Source organism: Antennarius striatus, chromosome 6 (assembly GCF_040054535.1).
Source record: "Antennarius striatus isolate MH-2024 chromosome 6, ASM4005453v1, whole genome shotgun sequence".
NCBI classification, from domain to species: Eukaryota; Metazoa; Chordata; class Actinopteri; order Lophiiformes; family Antennariidae; genus Antennarius; species Antennarius striatus.
In genome coordinates this window covers 10,425,759-10,438,827 of record NC_090781.1, presented here as the reverse complement: position 1 = coordinate 10,438,827, position 13,069 = coordinate 10,425,759, and the positions used below count along the sequence as shown (strand labels likewise).

Genomic DNA, 13,069 nt, shown 5'->3' with positions numbered 1-13,069 from the left:
AACATGTCAAAAAAAGCAGTTCTATAGAGTGTCTTCATTCTACAGCAATGCCAAAATAATTCATGAGTAAGAGCATGGAGACAAGAAGAAATGTTCAGACCATCCAAGACTCAATGTCAGTGGTCCTCTGACCGATCAACCATGGAAGGACAGAAAGACAGACAGACAGACAGAGAGGTAGGTGGTTGGGTGGAGGGAGGGAGGGGGCAAGAGAGAGAGAGACAGAGACACAGATATGTGCATCCACAATAACAATAACAGTTAATAACTACAGTATTTGTTATTGGAACTATTTATTATTATTGATATTATTATTATTATTATTATTATTATTGTTGTTGTTGTTGTTGTTGTTGTTGTTGTTGTTGTTGTTATTATATGAGAAAGGCATGAAATGTTCAACCACATCTGATTGGACCATTTCACTGACAAAACAGTTGGACTGATAGTAGAAATAGTCAGCATTGGGACTAGAATAATGAAAACGTCATCAGGCTCGGTCATTCAGGAGAAAGGCTGAGACTCACTACTTTGTTAAACACATGGTGGCATGAATAATATTAAGTAGATGGTATTGGGAACACTGCTGGTGAACACACTTTGTTTGCAATGACTACATTCTGTGTCTGGCAGCTTCCCAACTTTTTTTGTTACCGGAGTTGCACCATATAATTCACTTGGTTTATTCTGAATCAATGCATTGGAAGCATATTAAGAAATCAGAAGACAAATCTTGTTGTGGATCACCTGCACCCATTACACACACTTTTTTTTTCATGTCCCACCTGCTTTTTGCCTCATTGTGTGAATAAATTTTACAAAGATGATTGAAACTTGACTGGCTTATTTGCCTTATCAATGCAAGTTAATTACTCATTTAATGTTGGAAGAAATTTTTACAAAGTCAGTGAACACTGCATCATTTAGAATTTGAGGATACTTATACTTTATATTTTAAATATTAATTTCATTACCAACATTAATTTTTATTTAAGTGCATACTTCAGGACTGCTTGATTTTGCTTTATGTTTTGAAGTGTTTTTGTGATGGTCTCATATTTTCAGGCATCCTGTGCTTAAGAAAACACATTTTTTGATATACAGTGATCCCTCGTTACTCGCGGTTAATGTGTTCCAGAAACGGCCCACGAAAACAAAATTCGATATAGCAACAAACTATTTATTATATTATTTTACAGTAATTTAAATAATTTACAGTAATGTTTATGAGCCCTCCGATACTGATGTTGAACCAGCTTATATCTGTATCACCTTTTCCCACGCTCTTATAGACTGTCTAAAGCGCTTTTGTGTCTCACGGACGTGCGCTGCGTTCCGAGACTTACGAAACGCAGCGCACTTACAGATGTCGTCAACCAATAGAACCTACTAAAAATCTGCGATGAGGTTAAACAGCGCATGTTGATGAGCAAATGCACGAGGGATTACTGTAGCAGCAAGCAAGGCAATCAAGGTCTTTAGGTGAATGTCTCATTCTATCCTTGACTTTTTGACTCTTACAGAAGTCATTAAATTCAGAATACAGCAAGATTAAAATGAGATAATACAGAGTGCTACCATAATGTAAACGCTTCTGTGTCCTTGCCACTACTTGATTTTACGATAATCTTGTAGATTAGGATATTGAATTTTATGATTATGCATGAGCATATGGAAGACTTCTACTTGGAGGTGAGGTTTTGTCTCTGCTTTTCTACTTGTTTGGATCTGGGATCAAAGCCAAGATTCAAGGTGAATGAGGAACAACCTTCATTTCAGTCTATATTACATCCCAGCTGTTTTTTCACTAGTCTAGCTGGTGAGACGTGTGTTCCATTTCCTCACTTTCCAAGAGCGTCAAGGGAGTTTGAACACACATCTTTGTCATATTGCTATAAAAACACCTAAAACTGTCAGAGGGAATGGCTGAGAGGAATGGATTCATACACAGCTTAGGTCATGATGTGCTCAACAATTTGAACAAATTTATTATGACACCATGAAGTAGAAAATACTATTTAGATAGTTGTAGATACTGGGATTTTTCCCTCTTAAATCTCAACGGGATCTAGGAGTGGAGCCTGTAGAATTCATTCACTTATAATGCTTATCCCGTTTTGTAATATTTTCGTAAAGAGAGGAGCCTGAAGAGCCCAGTAAGAACCCACGCACAGAACACCTGTGCTCCACATAACAAAATCCCAGTCAGATTTGAACCGGGAGCTTCTGACTGTGAGATGACAGTATGAACCACTGCATCACTGTGCTTATTCTCTCTTTTAGTCAATGTAGTTCCAATGTAAAATACAAGACACAAAAAGTTTTTGAAATTACTGAGTTTTGAGCTGCCAGGCAGGAGGCCTAGAGGAAGACCAAACAGGAGGTTTATGGATGTAGTGAAAGAGGACATGAAGGTAGTTGGTGTGAGAGAAGAGGATGCAGAAGACAGGGTTGGATGGAGGCAACTGATTCACTGTGGCGACCCCTGAAGGGGAAAAGCCTAAAGGAGAAGAAGGCTGCTCAAAATCATTAAGGGAAATTCCACATCGGATCTTGATGAATGACTTTTTTCATGATTGGTGCTGCATAATTTGTTGAGAAGAAGGATACGCAACAAGGTTCAATGGAAAACAAAGTCATCAACCCATGTAGGGTTGGATTCAAAATCACACTGAATGTTAAAGTAAAAATCTGACATCATAGGCTCATCAAACTTGAAATAATTATGTGATTACATTCTGTCTATGGCCTTTGCATGCCTGTATGCACTCCAGACATCAGTGTAGGTTTCCAATGATTTGACAAATGGTTTTCCCGGGGATCTCCTGCCAGACTTGTATCAGGGTATCACTGAGCTTCTGTAGTGGTACTTGGCTGCATGACATGCCTGGATACATAACGTCTCATAGGTGCTTAATTGGATTTAGGTCAAAGGAACATAAGGACCATTCAGTGACATCAATGATTTTTTCATTCAGAAACTGCCTACACATGCCAAATGAGGCAAGGCATTGTTCTGCACCAGAAGGAACCTGATGCCCTTTGCACTAAAGTAAGGTCGCAACAAGGTTCAATGGAAAACAAAGTCATCAACCCATGTAGGGTTGGATTCAAAATCACACTGAATGTTAAAGTAAAAATCTGACATCATAGGCTCATCAAACTTGAAATAATTATGTGATTACATTCTGTCTATGGCCTTTGCATGCCTGTATGCACTCCAGACATCAGTGTAGGTTTCCAATGATTTGACAAATGGTTTTCCCGGGGATCTCCTGCCAGACTTGTATCAGGGTATCACTGAGCTTCTGTAGTGGTACTTGGCTGCATGACATGCCTGGATACATAACGTCTCATAGGTGCTTAATTGGATTTAGGTCAAAGGAACATAAGGACCATTCAGTGACATCAATGATTTTTTCATTCAGAAACTGCCTACACATGCCAAATGAGGCAAGGCATTGTTCTGCACCAGAAGGAACCTGATGCCCTTTGCACTAAAGTAAGGTTTAACAATCTGAAGAGTTCCTCCTGGTAGACCCCTGACTAACAGAATTTAGAGGTCCCAAATGGATGTCTTCCCGGAGATACTGAACTACCTGTGGACCTGGAGTTGTACCACTTTACATTTACAACTTCATACCACAAGGAGAGTATAAAAACACACACCTGAAAAAGAACCAGTCATAAATGATGAGGAGAAAGCTACTGCCTATGATCACCATTTACTTTTTGGGGGTTGTCTTCTTCATTGCACCGGTCCTCATTTTCATTCACCCAGGTGAAATTGATTCATGATCACATGTGCTTCCTACATGCCAGATTGATAGCTCCAAAGGTTCATTGACTTGGTGTTAAACTACGATGATGAACTGTTCCCTAATTTTTTTGAATGTAATTCCAAATTTGAATCTGATTTCTGACGGGTGTCATTTGGATATGTTCCCTGTGAGGGGGTCTCGTGAGCCCTATGGCGCTATTTATTCTAGGCTCTGCTCCTCAGGAATTACTGTTTCTGTCAGGACCCCTTCAACCAGAGACATTGTTACCTGTCAACAGGGCTGCTCAATACTGTGACAGATTTTTGTACATAAACGAGCAAACAGCAGCGACACAGAGACACAACAGGAGTTACAACAACAGCTACTGCAAGCGAAGTGGAAGCCATATAAAACAAACCACTCCAGCAGTGAGAGAATAACAGACCAGTGAAGGTCAACTGAATATTTCTATTGTAGCATTATCCATCATTAGTCCTCTGGATACATACAGTATACAGTATAATACAGTCCATATACTGTATACAATTGTAATCTGGCATGCATTTATACATACAGTACATAATGTTTTCTTTTGCACCTTTAGAAAAAGAAAATTGATGCAATTGACTTCATCTTCACCTTTGTTTATTGTGCTTTTCCCAATGACGGTGAAGGTGCAGCATGCACGTGATCATAAGATAGATAAAGATATAGATATGTACTTTAATAATCCCGAGGAGCTTTCTATATTAATTGTACAAAGACAAGAGAAGAGCATTTCCAATCTATAAAAATTGAAAAGGCAACCAGTTCATGAGATGAATACAAGATCCCATAAATTGTAAAATAAATAGTTTGTCGCAATATCCCTGAATTTTGTTATTTGTGGCTGGTCCGGGAACGCATTAACTTTGAGTAATGAGGGATCAGTGTATTTATATTTATTACAATATAAATAATATATATATATAAACAATAATGAAATAATAATAAAACAATAATGCCACCAATTTTATGACATACAATTCACAAGTACAGTAATCCCTTGTTACTTATGGTTAATACGTTCCAGAACCACCCGCAGACAACAGAATTTCGCCATATAGGGACAAAATATTTATTTTTTTATTTACGGTAATTTAAACATTTTTGAACCCTCTCAATCCCAATATTAAACCACCTTATATCTATATTGCCTTTTCTTTTATAGACTTTTTAAAGAACTTTTTTATTAAAGAAAAATTTCAGGAGGAACTATGAGTCTCGTAATGCTGTTTACACACGGATTCTGTCAGCCAATAGCAATAGCATGAGTGTACAGTATCACGTGACTACCCACTTAAAATCACAATGTAGTGAAGCCGCACATCTTGAATCGCGAATAAGCAAAGGAATGACTGTAATTGTGGTGCTTAGAGGCACATAAACTGTTTGATTTGGCTTGGTTTGATTTGGTTTGGTAGTTTCAAACCATTGAAAAAAAACCATGTAGACAATTTAATATAAGATTTAAAAATAACCTAAATTTATCAAAGCAGTTTTCCAAAAATTTTGTTCCAAAATTGCGTTCTTACAGTATAATTATATCTCTCTGTAACCTTTGGATTGATAGATCTCATCTGCTTCCTAAAATGTTGTACTGTGGGCCTAAAACACAGCACTAACGTAATAAGAGGAGCTATATAAAGCACCATATTAAGTTATATAGAAAATACTGAAGGCACCCGTACAAAATGTTAAAATATGTCATGACATATTTTTTTCATGTGATCTTCAGATCTTTGAGGAGAGCATTAGAACAAAACAAGTTGAAATAATTAGTTGATTAAGGAACTATTTGGCTTAGAGAAAAAAAAACAAGAACATGTTTTGGTAATCATTTAATTTTATTTTTTTTGGGGGGGGGGGTCCTCAAAAAACTTTTGGGATTCACTGGCTTCAGCTTCAATATGAACGATTTTCTGTTTTGTTGGTCTGAACTAAATAACTGTGGGTTTTGGACTGTTGGTCTGACAAACAAGCTGTCAACTTCGGAATTAAGCAACTGTGAGATGTTATTTTCAGATATTTTACAGATTAAATGATTAACTGAGAAAATAATCAGCAGATTAATCTTAATGAAAGTAATCAGTGATTGGTTTCCTCATTGGTTTTCTTTTTGGTGAAATTGCATGAAAACAGAGGAATAAAAACTAGACATTAATAAAGAAAGTAATACATTTTAATAGATAACCCTATGTGCTGTTGTGTAAACAGCCAGCCAGTTATGAAACAGCCTCTTGAAAAAAATAATGCAGCCTTCCGTAGGTGAAGGGTTTCCCTTCTTTTTAGATGCTTCAGCTCTCAAAGTACATCAGTGTCATTGTTTCCCTTTCAAAGGGCTCTCAGGTACATCAGGGGATGAGGTTTCATGTTGATACTGCCCAGAGACCTTGGGTAATGATCGTGATGCTAAGTGTAAATCCTGAAGGGAATAAAAAACTCCCTTTACCTTAAACAGAGAATGAATGTAGTTCATTAGCTTGACAGATGCAGAGAGACGACCAGATAAACGAGACCGGTCAAAACATCAAAAGGGCTTCCAATCAAATCAAGCCAACCTGTTTATGTAAAAGAGTGCTCCAGGATGAGGGCTGACCCAAATGAAAGGCAAAGCAAAAACTTGCTAACCTAGTTTGACAACATTAAAAGGAAATTCAGCCAAGATACCTGCATTTGTATACAGATTCCAGACCCCTTCTGATTTTCAAGGTTCAAGCATCCAATCTCCTGCACTTCTGTGCTGTGATTTAATTCATTATGTATGTTTGAATGCCTCTCCTTTTTCTGGAATACGAGGGTTCAATGCATCCACCCATGACCAGCCAGTCCATTTCAAGAGTTCCCAGCTTGTTAGGAGTCCTCATGAACACCCTTCACACTTTCTGTCTGTGTGAGTGCTCTGTGAACTGGAAAGCTACTTTATTAATCAACTTATAGGAATCATTTTGAAACTCACTTTTCTTTCACTCAATTAAGAAGAAAGCTCACACAAGGGCACAACTCTGTGCCCTCTGCTCCCTATCTCCGTCTCATTTTCTCCTTTCGTCTCCTTTGTCTTCTCCTATCCCATCTCTCATTCTCACCCCTCTCTACATGCCTTTGTCCCCCCTCCGCCTCGTGTCTCCTGTTCGTGTCCCTGCACTCGGTATCCTCACCGTCTCTGTCTCACATGTATTCCCACAGCTCTGAAGGACAGTCGGTTCCAGCTGGTGAATTTCTCTGACAACGAACTGCGGGTGTCTCTGTCCAATGTGTCACTCTCCGATGAGGGACGCTATGTGTGCCAGCTCTACACAGATCCTCCTCAGGAAGCCTATGCAGACATCACTGTCCTGGGTAGGTGTGAGGGTACATTTGTGAACCTCCCACACACATCACACCCTTCCTTGAACACATTTTTGTTGTATCCTGCTCTATTTGAGATGGGGAATATGAACAATAGTCATCTTTGAACCTGCTTTTTGTAACAACTGAAACAAAATGTCAGCCAATTAGGATCTTGCCGTGCTCGCAGCACAACGAAAAGGAGCAGATGCTGAAACTGATGGCTCAGACTACGTTGATTTTGGCAGCTGTGTTGACACTGCAAATCCCGGTGAATGTTGACTTGGCTTCTCCAAACGATTCCCCATTGAGAGTCAGCTGTGCCACACTTTGATGCTTTGGAGTGAAATTACTCTAGTTAAGCTTTATAATACATGCAGACATCCTGGGGGATTGAAAGGAATTAAAAGCACTTTAAAGTAATTACTCTAGTTGTACAATTGAAAACTAGATGCAGTATTTCTGAATCAAGGACTGTATTGAAGAGTCTTTAAAATAAGCACCCCAGTGACTTTTTGCTTTCAAGTAACTGGAGTTCAGTAAGTTTTCTGCTCTGACTGGTGCAAGTTACTGAAGACAACAGTACCTCATTTAATTGAATCTGTTTATAGTAATGTGACCATCATATCTAATTATAAACAGTTATAAAACTGTGACAAACAATTTCAAAGACACATAAGACGTTGGTTATTTCATTTATGAAGCCACTATATCTGCCTGCACTTAAAGTGTGATGAAAATGTAAGATAAATGTCTTTCTGATCACCATTATTGCTGTGGGTCAGTCCCGCCAGGCAGCCCAATCATCGAGAGCCGTGAGGACGTGGTCAGCGAAGGGAACGAGACGGAGCTCACCTGCACAGCCATGGGCAGCAAGCCAGCTGCCTCCATCAGATGGATGAAAGGGGAGGAAGAACTGACAGGTCTGTAGAATAACAGCCTCTCCCAGTTTGCTTCATGTGCTGCAGGCCTCATCTCTGGAAACCGCTGTGTTGCAAAATGGGGTCCTGTAAAACATTAATAAGCAGTAAAGTATGTAGTGTTTGTATGTAGTGCTGACATGTAAAACAACGACATTGACATATAATTGTATATGACACATACAGCTGGAGGAAAAAAGGATCGTTCCATCATTTACTCCTTGTCTGCAAGAGATGCACATTGTTTCACATATGTGCAAAAAAACATTTGATTTAGATGCACTCTTCATTGGTGACGCTAACTTCATAGATTAAAAAGTGGTGTAAATAGTACATGTGATATTTACTAAATGATGAGGAATTTCAAATTTTGAAGACAAGACAAGACAAGCATCAATTCAAAACAGCCATGCATAGTTAATAAGGTTAACTATGTATAGTTAACCATATTAACCTCAGATTTGCACACTTGCTTTCAGCGCCTTTGGCTAGCTATAGGCATTTGCAAAGAAGGGTATATAATAAGGGGTGGTGAAAAATCCTTATTACCTCTCAGTTGTGATTAGGGCTCATCAATTATTCATTACATATGTATTGTACAGCAAGGGTGGGATATTCATTTTAGTCACATCATATTTACACAAAGAGGATATTGCTGGGCTTTTGTCATATTACTTATATATATGAATGGAGAGGATTCATTTGGCTTGTTGAGAGATGAAATATTTCAGCAAGTGCAAATGTGAAACTAAATGCCATCTGTGCCTCCAATATTCCCTACAGGAGTCAAAGTCAATTTGTGTTTATGAGTTGTGGAGTGTTGTGGAGGTGAGGGAAAGACAACGGGATGGTCGGATCAGCAAAATGCCACTCACACGCTGAGCGGGGCTAATCCATAGTGGCAGTGGATACATAAAAAGAGCTAGAGAGTCACGTCCTGCTGTAGCCCAGGAAACATAAATCACTGCCTGTTATGGATGTGCTAAACAATTCATTAGCTCTTGCACTTATTGAAATTAAACAACACATTATAGTGAGTTTTAGCAAATGTTGTCTTAATGTCTGTCCAAGACAGCTCTAATTATGAGAAATAATACCACTGGCTAATATTAATAAAGTCAAACTGGCCAAATTGGTTTTGCAAATGTTCAGCGTGGCGGCTTGGGAGAGATTCTACATACAAGAGTGGTTGTTTACATGAGTGACAGCTACGGAGCATTATTAAGTTTGGATCCTGGTGAATGTTTTCCACTTCTACGTTTTAATAAAAATCATATAGATGGATCAATGCAAAATGCATGAAGACTTAATCAGAAAGGACATTTAAAATGTTTGAAAATATTAAATTAGGTATTTTTTATATTATTATTAGTTGTAGTATTATTAGTATTAGTAGTAGTACTAGTAGTACTAGTAGTAGCAGCAGTAGTAGTAGTAGTAATGGAATAGTAATGTCCCTGTTGTTTTTATTGTTGTATTAAATACAATGTAAATGTTGTTCTTATGAATGATTTATACATGATAGGTGTTTAAATATTAAAAATTGATAAGGGATTACCGGTGGTGTGGAAACCCTCCAGAAAGGGTGGCTGTTAAACATAATCCAACAGCAGTACAGTTGTCATTTTGTTCTGATGTAACATGTGGAAGGAGTTCAGGAGAGTTTTCACTATCATCCCAATTGGAGTTTTTTTCCTGATGGTAATACTAGTGGTTCTTTTATGTCACAGCCAATCAAACAGTTTGTTGAGCATGTTGGCAGGCAGAGGTCTCGGGTTAGAAACTGTCTGAAAGGAGATGTCGCCATGAGAAGATGTTATGCTTGATTGCTCTGGCCTTGATCAGTGGTGGTTGATGCTCACAAGTGTTTGATTTGACATCTCTGCTGCAATACTCGTCTTCTTTCCATTCAAATTTAATCCTTCCATGGCCTGATCCACAGCAGTTTGTCGTCATATTTTGCAAGATTCTATTAATGAAGAAGTTCATTTTTATACATATAATATATTTATATATTTAGATTATTTTAGTAATCATGATCTAAATTAATGAAAAAAGTGAAGTTGAATATTTTTTTATAATTCATGACACTGCATGAAGCAGTACTTTTATCTTAACCTTGAACTCTGCCTGTCTGTTTCGTATTTTGCATCAATCAGAGGTCAAATGTTTGAACTTTCAGGGACATCCATCCTGAAAAGGTAGTGTAAGAAATTATTTTTTGCAGTTTTTGAAAAACAAGTCTCTAGGCAAATCATCAATGATGGCAAAATATATGTAGTTATGTATTAAAATCTGACGATATTAGCATTGCGTTTTTAACATTCTATCCGACTGTCATGTTTTTGCTATACCATGTTTTGCCAGGAGACTTGTACTGCTGTGATTAGTCTTAGACAATTATTATGATTGGCTGAGAGGATGATTGCTTTCCATCAGAACCCTCCACTTCACTCAACCTTTGGGAACACCCTCAGTGACTTCACAAGGTGACCTGGCGTGGTGCTTTAGGTTTGAGTGATTTGGTGGAGGCAGCAGAGGTACTAAAGTGGAAAAACTTGCTATTATTTGCATTAAAACAAGGTGATTATGTTCCATTATGCTAAGAAGACAGTGTTTTTTTCTGACTGGTGTTCTACAAGTGCAACAGAACGAGTTTTACTGAAGATGATTGTAGAGTTGGGCAGTATCTCAGTCCTCCTGGAGTGAGGCCTCAGATGGTGCTTCTGGAATCCATTGGGGCTACTCTTCCATTTTGGGGGTTACTGCCTCCTGTGCACCTACTATCTTTGACTTTGAATGTCCACATCTGCTCCAGCTCTTTTAAACCATGGTACTACTTTACTTTTTTTTGTGTTCCTTATTCTTGATGTTGCTGTCAGCTGATTTTGCGACCAATATCTCCAATTGGTTTTCTGGAAACTGTTGGTAAGTCTGGAAGCTGAAGTCAGACAACATCTTGGCCCTGGTTTATCGACCACCTTTGGTGGCATATCCCATTGAGATATTGGTACTTCTAGTCCATATCAGGCACATGTCTCTGAACACTATCTCAGGCCCACTAGTCATTCCGCATCAGTCTAGTGCTTCTCTTTGCCATATCCCCTTCCAGTATTTCTCCATCTAAGCTCTTGATGGATCTGATCAGCTGTTGACGTGTTCCTGCCACTGAGGGACCTTGGATGGTTCAGTAGAGAACATCTTGTTTATTTTCTTTGTGTATATCTTCAAACTGGTGGCCAGGGCTCTCACTCTCTGTTTGGCAGTTTCAAGTGACTCTGGTATGAAGAGTTTGTATTTCATTGGCACCCTCTAATTCACCATGTTTCCTTTCCTAGCACATCTTTGATTACAGTTCCTGTACTGTGGATCAACTAATTGGTCTCTAAGATGGACACTGTAGAGGCTTACCTTAGTGTAAAATTCACATTCTCTTGCAGATCTTTTGAGGGTATTCGGCTTTGGTATTTGTTGGAGGCTCCCGGCTCCCAGTTGATGCAGAGCTTTCCTGCTCAGATTAGCCGTTCTTGTGCTGAGGCTGTTCCTGTCTATAGGAGCTTGATACCAAATTTCAACTTGACCTTGGGCTGTTAATGACTGATCCTGTTCGCCTATTGTCCCGGCCTCCTTTGGCTGTCGCCTTGTTGTGGGATTCCATTAATCTGAATCTGACATTGTGAAAGTAGTTTTTGGTTCAAGATGTTGGAAAAGTGATCTAATAGCTGTTTATTTGTTTGCCTTGATTTTGGGTTTTTAAAGCATCCACATGCCCCACATTATTTGCATATATCTTCTCTTTGTAGGGCTACTTGTTTTGTAGCATTTCAACTGTTCATTTTTCCCAGGCTTGTCATTTTATGTTGTGGTCCAGTAGACAAATTAAAAAGGATTAACATTTATTTACATATGTATGCATCACACTGTAATACTTTATAATACTGCTATCATTGTAAAAATGATAACTCACTATACTACTGTCTGGTTTAATATACTTTTGAAACCATTTTTGTGGTGTCCTGTTCTGTCACCTCTGCAGAGAAGTCAGATGTGATGCCCTAAAGTGCAATGACCACTTACCAAACCATGTACTTACAATTTTATGTTGGTGTGCGGTGCGGGTTTATGTTACATGGGGTTAATATCCATCAAGAGGCCACATATGTGTGTATTGGTGATCATCAGCAATGGAACAACAGTGATTTGCTCTCCTTGAGTCCAGCCAGGCTCCCCTGTGACAAGGCTGAAATGGAAGTGTGCTGCAGGTCAGGGTCGGTTGTAATTATTTCTTCACTTCATTAAGTGCGAGTAAACCATCACACTCAGCACTGCAGCTAATGCGGTGCCCCTGTGGCATTGTAATGCTCTCTAAATGAATGCCCCTCTGACAGCCTAGGGCCTTGTGGGTAGCAGATTACTGCAGGGTTAGCACCAATAATGCTTAACCCTCAAGTTGCAGAAGCTTCATTAACAGGTTTATATGACACATTCGCTCGTTGCTGCTCTTGTCAGAACTGAAGGCCCGGGGCCCATATGAATCCACCAAGTTTTTTTATTAGACATAACCAAGCATTTAATCAAACACTAATGTTGTTTAAAAGTACTTCACTTCTTTATTTTCTATGTGCTTAATAGATAATTATTGCTTATTATTGTCACTATAGGTTGGAGCAGCTGCAGATTATATTTTTAATCACTTTAACCATTATCTTTTGTCTCCTCTTGTACTCCTATTTTCGTAGGTGAGGCAACAGTGGATGAGACATATGACAGGATGTTTACTGTCACTAGCCGGGTGAGATTTTCTGTCACCAAAGACGATGATGGAATGCCGGTGGACTGCATCATTGACCACCCAGCTGCAAAAGACCTCCTGGCTCAAAGACACTTGGAAGTACTATGTGAGTGACCCAAAGCGTAGTTACTCATGCTATAAAATGGAAATTTTTGTTTGGACTAGCGGGGTTTTCATTAATTCACATCATTCTTAATTATTTTTGATGTATTCATACCTTAAGAGCAAAT

General features: G+C 38.7%; 1 protein-coding gene across 3 annotated transcripts in view; it reads left to right on the top strand.

The window, feature by feature from the left end:
- The window catches only part of cadm1b (cell adhesion molecule 1b), a 162,660-nt gene that overhangs the window by 121,141 nt on the left and 28,450 nt on the right, over positions 1 to 13,069 (top strand). For all 3 annotated transcript variants that reach the window (XM_068318289.1, XM_068318288.1, XM_068318290.1), the window contains exons 4-6: positions 6,987 to 7,139; positions 7,913 to 8,050; positions 12,787 to 12,945. In XM_068318289.1, the coding sequence (XP_068174390.1) occupies positions 6,987 to 7,139; positions 7,913 to 8,050; positions 12,787 to 12,945 (450 nt within the window). The remainder of the gene's footprint in view (positions 1 to 6,986; positions 7,140 to 7,912; positions 8,051 to 12,786; positions 12,946 to 13,069) is intronic.